General features: G+C 38.5%; 1 protein-coding gene across 1 annotated transcript in view; it reads left to right on the top strand.

The window, feature by feature from the left end:
- Positions 1–19,832, top strand: part of ptch1 (patched 1) — a 76,717-nt gene that overhangs the window by 17,528 nt on the left and 39,357 nt on the right. Inside the window, exons 3-10 of the mRNA XM_078214409.1 lie at positions 7,242–7,431; positions 7,709–7,778; positions 7,931–8,022; positions 10,434–10,632; positions 10,853–10,974; positions 13,887–14,034; positions 15,434–15,565; positions 17,747–17,902. Coding sequence (XP_078070535.1) covers positions 7,242–7,431; positions 7,709–7,778; positions 7,931–8,022; positions 10,434–10,632; positions 10,853–10,974; positions 13,887–14,034; positions 15,434–15,565; positions 17,747–17,902 — 1,109 coding nt within the window. The remainder of the gene's footprint in view (positions 1–7,241; positions 7,432–7,708; positions 7,779–7,930; positions 8,023–10,433; positions 10,633–10,852; positions 10,975–13,886; positions 14,035–15,433; positions 15,566–17,746; positions 17,903–19,832) is intronic.

Consider the following 19,832-nt stretch of genomic DNA (forward strand, 5'->3'; position numbering starts at 1 on the left):
TAGATGAATGGAACCAAGCAGCAACCTTTCCATGGAGATGGACAACAAGAACAGGAGAATGATGTGGTCAGTCACTTCATGTAGCCAAGGAGGAATATTGCTTTATGGCTGGTGTCATAGAGAATTGCATTCACTGGTGTAGTGGAAGAATGCCAGATTGATCAAACAGAGCTGCGGGAGAAATGGCCGTAGAGCTGGGAGACAAGGTGGAGTGGTAATTCTTGAGAAGAGAAGGTCAAGAGTGTGTTTTTAAGGAGGAAGTAATGATGGTAGTTTTCAAAGAGCGGCGGGGGGGACAGTGTCCGAGAACTGGGACATATTTACTTTGCCAGTGGATGTTGGAAGGATGTTGAATGGTAAGGAGTGGGAATGTTGCCAACAAACCAGAAGGAAGATGAATTTGGGGAGGATAGCATGTGATGGGGAGGATCTAGAGGGAGATAGGACTTTATGGCTACAGTAGAAAGGAATGGCTTGAGAGCAAATGGAAGGAAGGTGGGGGTGGAGTAGCAAAGCCGTGATAAACTACCTTCATAATATGTTAGAAACATCCTGACCAACGGGATCAATGTAAAGGTACACTGTTTGATTTCAGATGATACTTTGGACTCTTGATTATTTCAATAGGATGGTAAATAATTTGCTTTTATCATTACAGCATTCAGTTACAGTCAGTTAGGATTATTTTATATTGTATATTTAAAGTTCGTTTTTATCAAAATGTCCTCCATTCACCTGCTTAGATTCTTCTACGTGTTGAGTTGTGTTTTGGTTTGATGTGCGTGGATGTTGGCAGCAAAGAAGTTTCTGTTGATCTGAAATGTTCAGGACACAGTGTGGAATAGAGAAATTGACCTACCCATGATGATAAAACAGTCTTGTAAGGAAACTGGAATGACAACATGGCAGAATGTTTTGTTGCACAAGCTGCAGTTCATTTTTATATGGGTTGAAGTTCCACTTAAACCTGTATTGAACAGTCCGAGGTAATTAAACTTCAGTGCACTGGGGAGCTTCAAAACTCTTGCAGCTGAGTAAAATGTGTATAATCAGGGAACATAAAAGTTTGTCCAATTTCTGTGAGTTGCCATTGATGATTGCAAAATTCCCATGAGGTAGTATCAAATATGTTTTTAGTAATGGCATTAAGAATGTTGAAATTGTGACTTTGGCTGGAATTTTCTGGCCCTACCTGCAGGCGGGGTCTCTGGTCCCACTGAAGTCAATGGACTTTTGGCTGGCTCATTACCTCACAATGGGGCCAGAAAATCACCTGGTTTAAGCAAATGGAAGTAAATCAAAATGTGTGCGATGGAACCATTAAAAGCTGGTCAGTGCGATGTTTCCATCAATTGAAAACACTTTTAAAAAAATTACTTCAGGGAAGAAAAGATTGAATTTGAGATGATCCTGTATTCTGGGAAGTGTAAATTCTGCTAGGCTCCCACATTTGTTGTTGCTGCATCCCAGAGATAAAAGGAAATAACACGCTGAGTACAAGAGATGAGAATATTTTCTTCTCCAGATCAGAAGATATAATCTCTAAATTATATTGTATAAATTTGCAGTTTCCTTCTTTTTATGTTTTATTGACACTATCAACTTTTCAATGACCACAAGTTTACATCTGCTACCATAATGTTATTGTTGTTTTGGCCTATCTAAAATCAGATGCCATTTGATAGCAAGAGAAACAAGTTTTATATATTGAATATTACAAAATCTGTACTAGTGATCTGAATATCTGTCCTGAATTTAAAATAATCTGAAAATTAGTGTTTATTAAAATCCTGCACTAAAAGACTATGAACTGTCAGTGATCACTGAAGTTCTGCATAGGGAAATCAGATGGACCTGCGCACTAAAAGTCAAATACTAATTTTGTATTTGTAGTAAATTCAAATGGAACTATTGATGACCGGATTTAGAGTTTTCCTTTTTAAGCGTTGAGTAATGTCATATAACACAGATCAACAAACCATGCCCTTAAGATCTTTAATGGAATTTGACAGGAGCTTGTTTGGGAAATAATAACTAGTGTTGATAGTAAACAATTGGCCAGTTTGAGAAGAGATGAAGAATGTCTTGTTTGTCCTGGTCAGGATTTGTCTTTGATGCAAATTAGTGTTAAATTCCATTGATCCCAAAAGGAAATATCATCTCGGGCAAGAATTCCTAATAGAGTCCCTTTGCTATTGAATGAAAGACTAGCTTCTGCAGTTGGTGAAGTTCTTTTTTTTTGTCTTGACCCTGGTGGGGATTTAACAAATCTTATTAAGTAATACTTTATCTGTATGGATGTCAGGGGTCTTTACTGTTTCAGCTCTTTGATTAGGGTGATAGTGCTGGAAAATGTTACAGCTGTACTGATACTAAGCACTGATGCAGACAGTCTCATTGCTGGAGTAATAGAATCTCTGTGCTGGTGATTGTTAATGAACTGTGTAAGTGGACTATTTTGGGCTCATTTTGTACACTGCTGATTGCTTTACTATTGCAAAGCCTTATGTTTGAGAGAAGTAGAAAAATCATGTAGTGTAAGTTCCACAGTATAATGATTAATGAAAACCAGGACGTAATTGTCATGATAGGAAATAATAGCATATAGGGCACAAAATTACTTTCTAGGCCCCTACAGTAATTTAAATTTGAAGTGAAACAAAGTAATTTATTATAGTGAGTGTTGAGTATCTTTGCCTCCAGTGTACTCGAATAGGCGCTGGAGTGTGGCGACTAGGGGATTTTCACAATAACTTAATTGCAGTGTTCATGTAAGTCTACTTGTGACATTAATAAATAAACTTAAATAAACCTCACTTTGCTTGCACTATTCGCTTGTTTTGAGGATAACCTGAAATATTTCCTATAATAGTTTACCAGGTGAACCGTAAGTAAAAGTGTCCTTGGTACAGAATTTACAAAGATATTTGTGACCAAAAAATAGTGAAGTTTTGCTAGTTAAACTGTAAATTCTACATTAGTTGCAAGTGCTGTATTTGGGCAGGAAAATATTCAAATAACTTTAGAAATTGCATAACATATTACAGTTTTTCTACTTGGAAAGAGGGACAAATCAATTTTGTTGCTGCGTTTGCACAAGTACTGCAGAATATAAATTGAAAATAATTATCAATACGCATATTGTAAGTAGCCCATTTGTTCTTGTGAAAGGTTGAGGGAAGGCTGGTTTCACTGCCAAAATCATGGTTCTTTAGTCTAGGACAATAATGGTAACATTGTTCTCAGAGAACTTGATGAGATACAGAAGAACATTTTAAATGACATTTTTTAATAAGTTAATTTGACCCATTGCATTCTTTGGCAATGTTTATTCAGGCTACAGGTACATATGAACCATGTGCAGGCTGTGGGAATATTTCAACTAAAATCATTGAATCCCTACAGTGCAGAAGGAGGCCATTCGGCCCATTGAGTCTGCACCGACAACAATCCCACCCAGGCCCCACTCCCACAACTTCACACATTTACCCTGCTAATCCCCCTGACACTAGGGTCAATTTAGCATGGCCAATCAACCTAACCCGCACATCTTTGGACTGCACATAAATTAACTACCATTTAAGGAGTAGCAGTAACTTTCATGCCGTTTATACATTGCGAATCTATTATCCCAAAATTTAAAATCAGCTATTTCATAGTCACTTCTATATAATTTGTACAGCAGCAAAGCTTGTTTAATGTCCCATATTGTTCTGGTACTTTGCAATGCACAACTAATTTAAAGTTAAAACAAAACATAATTAGATCTATTCATACCTGGTCGAGGTGTGAATTACCCTATGATTAACATTATTTCTGGACGTAGAGTTAATCTTTTAATCCCATCACACCTGTTTTGCAAAACATGGACATTTAGCATTCTCATTTGTCAGTTTTTGTGGCTTTCTGTTGTTTTTCATTCTCTTTCTTGTGTGTTTTCAAAGATCTCTCTCTACTCGTGCTGAGAAAGTCTTGTGTTATTTAGTGCAGATGGTTTGTTTCTGTCCTACAGAATGCATTTTGTAAATGTTTTTGTTATAAGGTATAAAGATCTTAATTTTCAATTTTAATATGCAATTGTTTTCAGAAAATAGTATGAAATGTAACAAAGGAATGGCTTCCATTAAGCCTGGGACGTACAATCTTATATTTTGTTGTTGCTGTTTTAAATTCTCAGTGGCAAGTAAGGTGCTTACAAATAAGTGCAAACTTAAATTTTGAATCGGGGAACTGAGCAACTAAAGGAACTTCCTAAAAGCTATGTTAAACTGAATGTGGACTATACAAATAATATGACATGGTGGAGGAATGTTACAATTACACTAGCACATCCATCATGGAATTGCTGACACTTAGTTGGAGGTTTTATGAGTAGCTATGTTATTTCAAGTAGTATTATCATGAGCACTGATTAAACAGGATTGGGAGAAGCCTGGGATTTGACATTAATGTTGTGGGGTCTCAGAATCCATGACTACTTAGGCACGGTTTCAGGATCTCACAATTACCAGAGAGGTGATCCCATGGTTTTGGGACACTAATATGGATGGAGTGGTTCTAGGATCATTGCAACAGATCTTGGGATCCGGGATCATTGCAGTAGGGATCCTGAGATTGATGACTATTGGGAAGGAAAATAAATTCATTCTCAGTGGAAATCCATCCTTCACAACTGCTGCTGAACACAGTTCTCAACTAACTGTGTACTTAGTAATAGAAAAGTTCTTTTTACCTTAAATTAAATCTACCCAAAATAAATAATTGACATTCACTCTCTGGTTTGATTTTTTAAAAACCTTTTGGAAAATCAAGGATCTCACAAATCTTCAAATGATGAAGGGATTTGCTTTACTGCTTCAAATGCATGATGGGAAGTTCTGCAAACTGTACATGCTCAGAATGCACAGTTGTGGTTGGAAGTTCTGTGCAACATTTTCTAAGCTAGAGGACTCCAGTCCAAGTTTAAGTTTTTAAGATATGCTGAGACCTTGAAGTAAAGTTTCAAAGAAGACATCAAGATACAAAATGAATGATAAATTTAATCACATTATTGTGAGATATGTCTTTAAAATATTTTGTTTAAAACTTGTTTTGGAAATTATAAATTTCAGTTACTAAGAAAAAATGACAAACATAACATTTTTGATAAACATCTTGATTGGTTCATCAACAAACTGACAGGCAAGTGGCTAAATTGTAAATTAACATTATAAATATTTATATCCACAGTTTCAACTTTAAATGTTGACTTAAAAATTCTGACAAGAATTGGATAGAAATTGCATGCTTATGAAATATTTTTAATAAGATAAATTGATATTCTAGAGTATATGCAAAATGCTATGCATCAAGTCCTGATGCATTTCAGATCCACATTGAGGATTGTATTGAAGCTGCGGGCAGGAAATTTCTTGTCAACACATATGTATAAGGTATATATTGTATGTATACACATATACTGTATACATATGTACTATATGTATATATAGAATAATACAAATAAAGCAAAAGTGTAGTCATTTAAAACACAGTGGAAAATGCAATATCTAGAAATTTTTCCATAATCAATTGTGGCGTAGTAGAAATACATTAGAGCACTTAGCGGAGTGGTTAATCTTCAAGCAAACCTTAAAATAAATTGACAATAGTGCATTTTGTCAACTTGTTCTTTTAAGGCAATAAACAGTCTGGCATTTTGGTGCTAAATGGGCTGTGAGGACTCCAACCAGGACTGTGTCCTTGAGAGACATAAAGAAATGTTATTTTATTTTGTTTCTTTGTTAACAAAAATGCTATAATCAATTTGTGAGCTACCAAACAACATAAGGGTAGGTTTTTGTATTTGCCACTTCAGCATTAAGCATTGTCAGAATGTAGTACGGAGTAGAAAACTGGTTGGGAAGGATTGCATGCCTGGTGTAGAACCTATCCTGTTTTCTTCCCATCAACTTAAACAAAAGGAAAATTAGACAGGCTATGTTACTGGCATGCAATCTTCCTCACTCGAGTTTATTCTGTGACCATCCCAGGCAGTGCTTAATTCCCAGATAATTAGGATGAAAATCTACCTAGCAGTATTTAGGAGAGTTTTATGGTGAAATGTCTGTGCGATACATCGAAAGAATAACAGTGCGTAGAAGGAAGCCACAAAACTGTAACCTCATCATTTAGTGAAATGTGCAAACTGAGGTTGAAGAAGTTTGTACCTGTGTTTTGCATATGATTGTGTGACTTTCATAGTCCTGTCTCTTCATTTTTACTGCATGAATCGTTTCAGAAATGGGTGATGATTAGTAATGGCAACAATGTGCTACACGTTTTATGTTTAGTGATTCTAGTGAAGAATTTATTCTTGCTGTGTTCCGAGTTTGTTTTATCACTATTCATATGGGAAGTGGCTCACCCATGAAAATGTACCAGCCTGAACCCAATACTGAATCACTGAGCAATGTTGCAAATTACTCCTACAATCAACCAGCTTTTTAATTTTATATATGTAAAAGTTTTTCCGTGCTTGACTTTATTCTTAGAAGTCAGTGCCATATGAAGCTAGATCATGGTTAATATCAGAAATTATGCCTTGTGGAGGACATATGGAAGAATGTAGGAAGTTTTACATTCTGCAGCTAAAGAGGAGATTCACTAGGTTGATTCTGGAGTTGAGAGGGTTGGCTTATAAGGAGAGACTGAGTAGACTTGGGACTATACTCATTGGAATTCAGAAGAATGAGGGGAGATCTTATAGAAACATATAAGATTATGAAGGGAATAGATAAGATAGAAGCAGGGAGATTGTTTCCACTGGCGGGTGAAACTAGAACTAAGGGGCATGGCCTCAAAATAAAGGGGAGCAGATTTAGGACTGAGTTGAGGAGGAACTTTTTTACCCAAAGAGTTGTGAATCTGTGGAATTCCCTGCCCGGTAAAGCAGTTGAGGCTACCTCGTTGAATATTTTTAAGGCAAAGATAGATTTTTGAACAGTAAAAGAATTAAGGGTTATGGTGAATGGTTGGGTAAGTGGAGCTGAGTCCACAAAAAGAACAGCCATGATCTTATTGAATGGTGGAACAGGCTCGAGTGGCCAGATGGCCTACTCCTGCTCCTAGTTCTTAAATTATTTAAGTATTTGGGGATTCATTTAAGAAAGCAGTAATTTGTAGAAAGGTTTTACATCTTACCAATGTCATTAACAACAAATCTTGGTCATAATAACTGAAAAGACCCTTTTTTTCCCCCTCAGTTGGTGGTAGAGTGAGTCAAGAATTATCATACACACGACAGAAGATAGGGGAGGAAGCCATGTTCAATCCTCAGATCATGATTCAAACATCTCCTGAGGAAGGTGCTAATGTTCTAACAGTTGAAGCGCTGCAGCAGCACCTTAACTCTGCATTTAATGCCAGCAGAGTTCAAGTTTATTTGTACAACAAGTAAGTAACATCGATTCAATCACATCTCTTCATATTTTCTAAATCGTGTGGAACTGTTTTCAAAATCAAATTAAATCTTTGTTCTTTATGGCGATTTGAGCCTCTAATGTGGGCAGGTGTACCATATTGCCACTATTTCAGACCTGTTAAGCCTGGTCCAGTCTTCTTGTTGAGGTGCAGTCTAATCTTCCTGATTTTTCATGTTTATCTTGCCGATGTGTATTTTTTTAACTAAGAATTTTTTGTTTCTTTTTTTTTTGTTCTTTTTATCATTCAGACAGTGGACCTTAGACAACTTATGTTATAAATCAGGAGCACTTGTAACGGAAACTGGTTGGATGGCTCAGGTGAGTTTGGATTCCTCCTTAACATAAATGGAACTTTAGAAAATCAAAACATATTCCATTAGACAAAGTAATATTTCATCTTTCAATTTGTTTTTTTATATATGCTGGCTATACTTGGTGAGCTAAATGTGATACTTCTATATTTTTACCAGCTTATTGAAAAATTGTATCCTTGTGTAATAATCACACCCTTGGATTGTTTCTGGGAAGGTGCTAAGTTACAGTTGGGAACAGTCTACTTACCGTAAGTAAATCTTAGTTGCCTCTAGTTTTAGTTTCATCAATTAAAACTTATAGATTTAGATTCTTAGAAAATACTTGTGATTTTTCTTGTGTATACTCTTTTATTATAAATGTGAGTTATTTTAAAAAAAAGCTAACTGCAAGGTAAAGCATTGCCCATACATTGATTCAGGATTTTAATTGGGTCCTTCACTGACGTAAGGGTCAAGAATGTTGAAACTTTGAGGTTGTGCTGGTTTAAAAATGTCTGTCTGTAGAATATTTTTAATATTTATTTCGCTATACCCTCCTGTACTAAGTGCTTTAGAAGTGGGCATGGGCTGAAATTGCACCTTGATGCATAAACTGAGTGCAACAAGGCCCAGTTTGGGATCAAACTGTGTACAAATACCCTTGAAAAACATCCAACCAAAATTGGGTTGGGGCGATTTTTGTGTCCCTGCCAGCCACCTATAACAGGCGCCTTACATTTGTAGGTTTATTAACTGTTTTCGGAACTTGTGCAGAAATTGGTTGCGCTAGAGTAAAGCAGGCTCTCCTCTAGATTCTTCAGTGGCCATTGTTTTTGAGCCAGGGGGAACAGAAGTGCTCCCCCAAATCTGCAGTGTCTGATTGCTGTTCCACATCCACTCCAACCCCTTCCCCCAACCCCACTTCCTAGGCCACTTCCAGCGAAGCAAGTGACCCGATATTCATTTTTCAAATGGGTAAGCTGCCTGTGGAGTTGCGACAGGAGCCAGCAGCTTACCCTCTCAATAGTAATGAGACTCGAGGTACAATTTCTTGCCAGACTCAAACCACCTGGTTCTAGTCACTCGTTTTGGCCACCGTCATACCTAAAACCAAACGCCAATATATTTTTACCCCTCAATCTTTTTACCCAGTTCACACAGCAAACATTTGGTGCCATCAATCTCTGTTCTACTGCCCATTCACATCAATCAATGGAGACTTTTGCCTGCTGACATCAATTAACAGGGAGTAGTGAAAACATATTTTTTCACGTGCGACTGCTTATCAGTCACTTACATTTCGTATTTAGACATGGAATATTATGTAAATTTATAGGAAAATGATCCTAACAAGAATCATAAGCTTTTTTATTCTCTCTGAGATTTTGGAGGTTTGCTGGCAGTGTGGGCAAGCACAGGGAATAGATAATGTAAAAATGGAATTGTAAATAAGGGTTTTGTGTTTTCTGGTTGGGAGAGTTGAAATAATGACTCAAGCCTGGTTAAGCAGATACAATGTGGTTTGAACCACAAAATAACCCAGCCAAAAGCCTCTCCAGTCTGTCAGCATCAGGAAGAAATTCAAAGGTGGGGGTGGGGGGGGGGGGGGGGGGGATGTTGGTCGATTGCCAGGTTGTCAAAGAGCATAAAGAAGTAAGGTATCATTAGTGGTAATAAAGGTCAGGTACTATGATTGATTCAAGTAGAAAAACAGTTATTATAATACAGGAGGACTGTAATCAGACATTATGTCACAATCTTTTGATGCTGCCAGATGCTAGTTTCTTATCCTATTAATGTGCAAATGTGACATCATATTTTCACAGTGGAAAAGTCTCAGTAGGCATAGGCTGTCAACACTTTCATATTAAATACTAATTCATCTCACAATATCAATCAAAGTAACAGGCAGAAATTGGAAGAGCATATCTGTTAAAATATTTATATTTCTTTAGATTAAACAGAAACAAATAACTATCCAGGGAAGGAGAAATATAATATTCAATTTATTGGAAATGGAAAGCAACCAACATTTTTGCTGTTCATTCGCTTACAGTTTGAGAAACTTAGACAATATGATAGGTGTTTTTTTTTCCACTTCAATGTCTGCATATATAAACATTTTTTTAGCCTCACTCTCAAAATCCTTTATTTTTGTGAGGATTTTTTTGATCTTTGGACTTTATTCTTTTTGCCTATTTTTGCCTATTCAGCCTGATACTAGTGTAGGGTGGCTTCCAGCTCTCCAATGCTGTTGGTAGCCACCAGGAGGTGCTAGAGATCACCTAGGTATGTCCTTCCCTCTAAATTTCTATTCTTTCTACTGGGAATCCTTTCAGCCTCCCACTCGATGCAAATTATAAATGGAACTGCACCGGACTCCATAGCACTGACTATTAGCATGCAAACCCTCAACGTCACCGAGCCTCCCAGAAAGTTCACTTTGACCCATTGTGCATTGAATGAATTTTAACACAAAATAAAAATGTTAATTTTATTTTTCAAGATTTCACTAAATTAAGAGATTTTATGTGGTGAATTTTTTGGCAGCCATATTTAATAGGGATGGCAATTCTGGCAGCAATCAATTAGTTCATAATGTAACTAAACTCATAATGCAACTCCCAACTGTTTTTAGATGTTATTTTTTTAATGAATGAGTTTATCTGTTTCTTGACAGGGGTAAACTGCAGTTGCAATGGACGAATCTTGACCCTTTAGAATTCCTGGAGGAGTTGAAGAACCTAAAGTATGAAGTGGATGGTTGGGAGGAGATGCTGAACAAGGCTGGGGTTGGACATGGTTACATGGATCGGCCATGCCTGAACCCTGCAGATCCAGAATGCCCACACACTGCCCCTAATAAAAACTCAACAACGGTAAGTAATAAATGTAGACCTTCATATCATGGTAATTATTACTGAACTTTCATAGTGAAACAGTGACATAGACAATTTGCCATAATGATCATTTTTTAAAGTGTTAATTAAAAGTCTATCTGAATTTAAATTGAAAAATGTGGGAAACAATGAACCCTCTTGTTACTGTTTATAATTGTATGGTACCCAGTTATCTAATGATGCTTTACTGTATTTGCAGCCTCTTGATATTGCCCGTGTGTTAAGTGGTGGTTGCCAGGGCCTGTCCAAAAAGTACATGCATTGGCAAGAGGAGCTAATTTTAGGGGGCACCACAAAGAACAGCAGTGGAAAACTACACAGGTAACCAACCACTGTAATCAATTTGCACAACTCAAGTTATAGAGTTTCATTTGCAGTATGCAACAATCAGAAGTCAGAAATACACAATATTGAAACCTTAGCAAGGATCCTCTGGTCACGGCCACATTATAGACCTGATTTTAAGCTCCCATAGGAGTTGGTTATGGAAGTGGGCAGATGCTGCTGGGGAAATCACTTTGTTTCGCACAAAGTGTGTGGAATTTCATACCCTCTCAGGCGGTGTGTTTGGATTTGGGTGGGGGCACATTTAATCAGGCTTGAGGGTGGGAGGTCAGGTCTCCACCACCTTCTGCTGTCAATGCCCACTTAAGGGCCTCATACTGATACAAGCAGCAGGTACAAAATGCAAACTTCCTCAGGGGGATGGGGTGGGTGGGGGTTGGGGTGGGGGAGAAGTGGTTTCCCATTCAAAGGCACGCAGTGCCAGATTGAGTGACCTAGCATTGGTAAGGGGAGGAGGACATTCAGAGCCACCCCAGCTCTTTCTTACCCTCTTTCCCACAGTCCTCTCCCCCGAAGACCATCCCAACCCCGTTTACCTGTGGCCTGGGTCCCTCACTGATCATGGGCCCTGTGGTGCCGACAGCAATGGGGAGCTGTTGGCCTTTGATCAGCCCACAGCTCTCAGGGTGGGTTGGGGTGGATTTCAGTTCCCAGGGTCCTGGATCCCAGGAAGGCATGCCGCTGGACACATAAGTGCCTGACTGGCACTTAATACAGCTAAAAGAAGATGACTTGGGGTTCTTGCCAGCCAGCAGGTAAAACCCTGTCACCTGGATTAAATTCTGGTCAGTGCAGACTTCTGCTCCCTTTTTAAGCCTGATTGTGGGGTTCAGAAACCACATGGAAATCCAATCTTATATGTTGTAAATATTCAGGGAGCTATCATCGAGGAAGGGGAAGCTCTCCAAGTAGACATTTTTGTTAAATGTGAAAAGACTTGAGCAGTGAACCTTTTGTAAACCAAAGAGGGATCTTGTCTTAGAAAAGACAACTATTTTTGTAAAGACACAGCTATTTAAATGATCTGTTTTTAAAATGGCCATATTTCCTGTTATGTATAGAAGTCATGATGTGGAGATGCCGGCTTTGGACTGGGGTGAACACAGGAAGAAGTCTCACAACACCAGGTTAAAGTCCAACACGTTTATTTGGTAGCAAATACCATAAGCTTTCGGAGCGCTGCTCCTTCATCAGATGGAGTGGGAATTTCCACTCCATCTGACGAAGGAGCAGCGCTCCGAAAGCTTATGGTATTTGCTACCAAATAAACCTGTTGGACTTTAACCTGGTGTTATGAGACTTCTTCCTGTGTATAGAAGTGCCATAGATGACAGAGACCTTGTATTAACCCCTCCCAAGAACCCACAGTCACAATAACCAACACACCCATCCTGTGCAGTACAGAAGTTTAGCTATCTTGGGAGCTATCTTTGAGTATCCTCTCCTGGATATCGATGCTGGGTGACAAAATCAACCATCACCGGGTAAAAGCATGCTCAACGTTTGGCAGGCTCAGCTACAGACTTTGGAAAGAGTATGGCATTTGTCTCTGAAAAAGATCCAACCAGGCAGCAGTTCTTGCATCACTTCTTTATGGGTGTGAAACTTGGACAACCTACTGGCATCACGTAAAGCAACCTGAACCATCGCTGTCCAAGATTTATTTGCACCATCAGGTGGCAGGACAAAGTCCCAACACCGAGGTTCTTGCAAAGTGCTGTATGTCTGGTATTGAGAGCATGTTCATCAGTGTTCAGCTTTGCTGGGTTGGTTATGTGGTTTACGTGGAGAATTCCCACATACCAAAGGCAGTACTCTACGGCCAGCCGAGCATGAGAAATCACAGAACAGGATGTCCCAAGCTTAGGTATAAAGACATTCTGAAAATCAATCTCAGAGCTTGCAAGCTGGATCCCAACACATGGGAGGAAAAAAACACTCTTGGAGAGAATCAAATAGCGAAGTCCTTAAAAGATTTCAACATTTGAGGAAAGTAGAATCAAGTGTTGTAAGGACAAGTGAACATGACACAAAGCCAATACTTCCATCCAGCATTCCAACACTGACTTCATATACAAGAAGTTACCTAAAACAAACATTGGTCTAATGTAACACATGAAAAAACTTCAACCTAGACTGTAAACTGGATTGTTTTTGCTGAACTCATATCTGTCAAATTGACGGGAGAATCCATTATGGAAGTGCATAAATAGCCATATTTAAATGTATTTTTAAGTAAATGTATAATCTAGACAAGTTTATTTATAATATTTTAGTGTGGACCAGTTTTTTGGTCCGGCTTAGACCACACAATGTGTTATATAAAGCCACTGAGCTATATTTAGGAGACATTTTATTAAAATGAAAGGGTAGTTGTCCAAGGTATTTTGTTTTGGAGTGATGGGAGAGTGGTATTTTCCACTTTGTCCTGCTTGAATTCAATCCTTTTTTCACCCGTGTACCATGATAAGCCCACCATTGATAGGAACTGCCTCTTCGTAAACAGATCATGAAGGAGGTAAGCAGTGAAAAATAAAAATAAATTCTCATCCCCCCCAAAGATTTCCAACCTGGTTTTAAGTGGTGTTCAATTTTACTTTGTACAATCCAGAACGTAATGAACTAATCAATAAAATAGACCTTCAAAGCAAAACTACTCATGCTCTTTGTATTACTTCTAAGACAAACTATGGACAGGTAAATTGCATATTTATTCCAAAGTTCATTCACTTAAATAGCATTCCAGCTTAATAAAAGTCATGTTTTTAGAGGGTGAAAGAAGTAGCTAAGAGATCTTGCGCATTTCATTTATGACTTTGTAAACTGAGTTCTCTTCCTGATAATGTTTATTTTTTTCCCATCCCCCATCTCTCTGTGCCTCTGTTCAGTGCCCAGGCTTTCCAGACCATGTTTCAGTTAATGACCCCCAAGCAGATGTATGAGCACTTCAAGGATTATTACTACGTTTCGGATATCAACTGGAATCCGGACAAAGCTGCAGCCATTCTAGAGGCCTGGCAAAGGAAATATGTTGAGGTAAACTGGAAAAAAAAGTAAATTAAAAGTGCTTTTGTATATATAGTGAGACCAATGTGTTGGACCAGGAGATAGTAATATTTTAAAAGAGTTAATCGCCACAATATTCACTTTACAACATTTTAGTCATACATCTATTTGTAGGGTCTTGCCGTATGCTGAATGACTGCTGTATTTGCCCTACATAACAATAGTCACTGCCCTTCAGGGTAGTATATTGTACATGAAGTGCTTTGAATGATCTCTCAGAGACATTTATGTTTTCCAGATATGTTACAAAACCATCATTTAATAATTTAAACTTATTCCAAATAAAATATTTATTTTAAGTAAAATCCCATTAACATTGTAAGCTTATGTGCATTTGCTTTTCCCTTTAACTTGTGAGTTGGAAATACTATGAGTTGCATTTCAATGTTTAGAAAACTTTGCATATAATGGCTGTGTGTAATAGGAAGGATGTGTCTGTTGAATGGTCTATTTAGCCTCCAGATGTGGCTTCCTGCAGTGAAGCCTGCTTCTGTCTCTTTTTGCTTGCACAGTCTACAAAAAAAAACTCAAGCTATGCAATGCCTGATTTGAGATAAACCTGTTGGGATTCAGAGTTATTGGTATTGCTTTTTCTTTGGAATACTACCTGTGGAGATTGTATTTTTAATGCAAACAAAAGTTGTGTTAATATTTCAACCAAACTTACAATAACATTTGTTTTCAGCTGCATTTACAAACATAATATGGAAACAAACAAAGCCTACACTGAAGTGAGCAACAGTCGCCCACTGTGATTGTTACTCTGTTTATTAAAAAAGGTGTCTGGAAAACATTAGCTAGGCACAGAATCTGCTCACAGCTGCAGTCCCATTGGTAGGGTCATGTGACATCATCTGGCATTTGTTTCCCGGGCAGTGACCTTTCTAAAACAGCCTGTGACCCCGTGTGCTGGCCAGCCAATGGAGCATGAATGAGAAGCCAGAATATTTTTTTTTGTTTTTGAATGAAGAAGAACCTGATGAATTGCCCAAGCGGTGACTTTTACTGTCAACTGGGAGTTGGGGGAGTTGCAAGAAACAAAAATTGCTTTACATATAAGCAGAATAGGAGATTAATTAAACATCTGTAAATCAGAAATGCAGTTCAAGTAAGATAACAAGCATGAAATAGTTTTATCTTATTTTCAAATATTGCTCTGTACCTTAAGTAAAATTCAAAATTACTTATGTAGAGACTGAATCTTTACATCTAATTGATTAATTATTAAATAATTTGGTGTTTTTTTAAAAGTCCTTTGTTGCAACAGTTTTAAGAAAACCATAGGTTTGGGTATAATTTTTAGTAAAAATGCTTATTGACAATCGAATGAATATCTCCTTTTAAAGTTGTTTTTGTATATTTTCGATAGGTTGTCCATCAAAGTGTTGCACAGAATTCAACCCAAAAGGTTCTTTCATTCTCTACTACGACCCTAGAGGACATTCTCAAGTCATTTTCTAATGTTAGTGTTATACGTGTGGCTGGTGGCTATCTTCTAATGGTAAGTCATTCTGTGTATCAGAGACTGCAGCAATCGAAATAATAGCATCAGTATTTTTAACAATGAAAGATAATGTTAGGGAAGCTGCTGACTACTGTAGTTTAAGGGCATTTGGTAGAGTAAGGGTTAATGTGGGACTGGGGAAACAGTACAGCCCACATAGTGATGCAGAGTCACATGATGGTAGACTGTGTAGTAGAGTCTGGAAGGAGATGGTACCCATGTCAGGCTATACCTTGAAGATGTAAATAGTTTTGGGTTAATAATAAATGATTTGTGTTCAACCACACAAGCCTCCAGACCTCTCACTGAGACACAAAACAACTGTACAACATTGTGGCAGGGAAGGGTGGACTCCGAGATCCCAGAGAATCTGGAGAAGAAACCCAGAATCCCAAAACATGAAGAACTGAAACCTAACCGGAGTGAAGAGCACCTAAACTGAAGACCCAGATGGAGATTGCCTAAAGAGAAAAGTTCCATTGCGGAGGCGGAGGCTGAAGGATTCCCATCAGGATACATAGAGGGCCATTGCTAGGACAAGGGACCTAGCTGGTCACAAAAGACTGAGCAAATTTCAAAAAAGGAGAAAAGCTGAAAAGCAAAGGAGTTACTGGTGAATCAGAACAGTTGGTTGAATGCAAAATTAACAACCAAAACTAGTGAAATGTTGGAATTTCATCTTGAAAAGAGCAGGGAAATTCTTGAACATTAATCCAATCTGAAGAACCTGAAAGCTGAGATGCACAGTATGGAAGAGCAAATTCAGACTTTTAAAAGCCGATATCTCTGAAATAACGGAACTCACCAGAGTAGTTGCTGAGTTGAATGACAAGGTTCATAAGCTTGTAAAATGATTGGAAAGTAAGAGAGCAAATAAACGTTTAGCTGAAATTATGGAACAAATGGAAATGAAGCTTCAATTGTTTTGAAATGTCAGTGTCCAGCAAGCTCATGGTGGCTCCCACAGAAAGGATAATCTGAGTCCACTCTTATTTATTTATTTTCTTAGTGTCACAAGCAGGCTTGCATTAACACTGCAATGAAGTTACTGTGAAAATCCCCTAGTTGCCACATTCCGGCACCTGTCTGGGTACACTGAGGGAAAATTTAGCATGGCCAATGCACCTAACCAACATGTCTTTCAGAAATCTAGGAATAAACAGAGTGAACATTCCCTTGAGAAGGAAAGGGACAAACCCATGGGATGGGATTTTCCAGCCATGCGTGTCCCAAGACCGGAAATTCCCACCCGAGCTCAATGGACCTTTAAATCATCCATCAAGTATTTTTTGTCTCGTACACTATGATTCCTGCAGCGGGTCAGATGGGAAATTTTCGGCCATGGTGTCTGAACAAAGCAGATATGTTGTTGAGGAGAATTGCCACTCTAAAGGGCACAAAAAGTGAATCAGATGGAGACAACAAAGTGCCGGAAACATAAAGTGCCACAATTTCAACATCATACCAACAAAGTCAACCCAAAGCAACTGAAACTATCATTCATCCCAATGTGACAAGAATGAGCTTTGACAAAGGGTCATCTGGACTCGAAACGACAGCTCTTCTCTCCTTACAGATGCTGCCAGACCTGCTGAGATTTTCCAGCGTTTTCTCTTTTGGTGACAAGAATGAGATCTGGAAGAATTGTCAGGCCTCCAGACTGAATGTATAAAGTCAGAGAGTTGAGAAGGGGAGCATAGAAGTGAAGAGGATTGTGCTATAAATATATTTGGGTAAGGACTGGGAGGTGTAGTATAAGGGTGTTCGGGTTAATGTGGTACTGGGGAAACAGTACTGCCCACTTAGTGATGTAGAGAGTCACATGATGGTTGGCTGTGTGTAATAGAGTCCGGAAGGAGCCAGCATGAAGACAGCCATCATGCAGGGCTGTACCTTGGAGGATGTATGTAGTTATGAGTTGTTAGTATTACAGTATATGTTCAACCATACAAGCCTCCTGGCTTCATAATGAGACATCAAACAACTTTACAATGACAACAAACTGGTTTGATCATATTCTCGAAATTGTCACAATTTACATCACTCCAATGTTTTTGAGTGTGACGAATGTATGAATCATTGTTTTATTTCAGGTTTGGCTATATTTAAGTAATTCTTCATTTGGAAAACATAAAAATTGGATTTTAATGCTCGTCTTCTCCCTTGTTCTACTTACAGCTTGCCTATGCCTGTTTAACCATGCTACGATGGGACTCCGCCAAGTCCCAGGGTGCTGTGGGGCTGGCAGGTGTCTTGTTGGTTGCACTGTCAGTAGCTGCAGGATTGGGCCTATGTTCTTTGATTGGAATTTCCTTTAATGCTGCAACAACTCAGGTACAAAATAAAGTTGATTTTCTTGTATCAAAATAAAATAAGTTATCTCTTCAGTCTTGTACATATTTAAGTAATGCTATGTGCTATAATATCATGAGACGAGGAGTAATTTATCTCCAGGTGTATCCCACAAATTATTATTGTTTTGTTTTAAGATTAAATCATAAATTATATTGTAATGGCTTCTCCTTCGAGCTATGTGAATAATCGTTTTACAGAGTAATATAGAGCGGATAGATGGCGTTGTCTTTCCCTCGCTCAATAAAGTTAGTAAGAAGTCTCACAACACCAGGTTAAAGTCCAACAGGTTTATTTGGTAGCACAAGCCACAAGCTTTCGGAGCACTGCTCCTTCATCAGGTGAGTGGGAGTTGTGTTCACAAACAGGACATATATAGGCACAAACTCAATTTACAAGATAAAGGTTGGAATGCGAGTCTTTACAAGACTGAACAAGACTTGTACAAGACGAGCATTCCAACCATTATCTTGTAAATTGAGTTTGTGCCTATATATGCCCTGTTTGTGAACACAACTCCCACTCACCTGATGAAGGGGCAGTGCTCCGAAAGCTTGTGGCTTGTGCTACCAAATAAACCCGTTGGACTTTAACCTGGTGTTGTGAGACTTCTGACTGTGTTTACCCCAGTCCAACGCCGGCATCTCCACATCATCAATAAAGTTAACCAGTGGAATCAGACTGTAGCATTCTGAATTCCTATTGCTCGCAGCAGTGCATTCATTTTGTTGCCCAACTGATTAGGAAACACTCTGCTGAGTTTTTGATTTTCTAAAGTTTAACAAAAAAACTTGAGTGAAATATTTTTAAAAGCTGCCCTGAAAATGTCACTAAGAGATGATGAATGTGACCCAAAAATGCCAGCAGAACACATTTCTTGCAATGTTTCACTCAGCTGTTGGATTACTTGAACAGCGCATTGGAAAAATTTAAAATGCAATCACTTAACTAATATTTTTTCAGGAAAGGGAATTACATGGGATGCTTTCAGAGGTTAGTACTTATTGATCATAGTACTTGCTGTTTGAGTATTGTTGTCTTGAACAGAATTTTATAGCCGGAATTCTCCAGCCATTCACGCCAGTAGGATTCTCCAGTCCTATCGGCAGCGCACCCTCATCCAGGGGTTTTCTGCTAGCCTGGGATGGCATCAGTGGGAATTCCCATCGACAGCGGTGGGACTAGAGAATCCCCCACTAACAAACAACATGCCACCTTCTACCGGCGGGGAACACTCGGCTGGGAGGCTGAGTCTCGCCCTGTCTCTTTTTAATTTGCGTACCTGAGTTATAATCTGAAACTGACAGAATTAAAAACAAATAAACTTGCATTGTCAAAAATCATCTGGTTTTCAAAAGTATAAAGTAGCATTTTTCCTCTGCTGCCTTCTCTCCTCTTAGACATTTTGTACACTAAACTGACAGATATTTAACTTGAATTACAGAGCAACAATATCCATGAATTTTCCAGCATTTATACCAGCAAATCAGACACCCATATTTTGGGAGCAAACTGGTAAACCTAATTGCTGATGGGTCTAGTGTTTTGCCACCAAAGCAAGGGAGGAAGATTTACTAGTGTTAACAATGGAAGCCTTATCATGGTCACAAATCTCTCTGATTTAGACCTGAACACATGGCATTTTAACTACCTCTCAAAAGAATTATGAAGTTGATTTCCAATTAAATTGAGTCATCTGTGAACTACAACTTTTTTTGACCTTTGTAGCAGTACTTTGATTACCTCTGGAGTAGACCAAGGTGTATTGTCATGGGCTTGTTGGCACTGGTGATCCTGAACTACTGCGTAGGATTCTCTGGCCTCCCCTCAGCGTTTTCCTCAGCTGAGTGCTGTTCGCTGGTGGTGGGATCCCCTGGTCCTGCCGCTGTCAGTGGGAATTCCCATTGAAGCC

Source organism: Mustelus asterias, chromosome 6 (genome assembly GCF_964213995.1).
Source record: "Mustelus asterias chromosome 6, sMusAst1.hap1.1, whole genome shotgun sequence".
Lineage (NCBI taxonomy): Eukaryota > Metazoa > Chordata > Chondrichthyes > Carcharhiniformes > Triakidae > Mustelus > Mustelus asterias.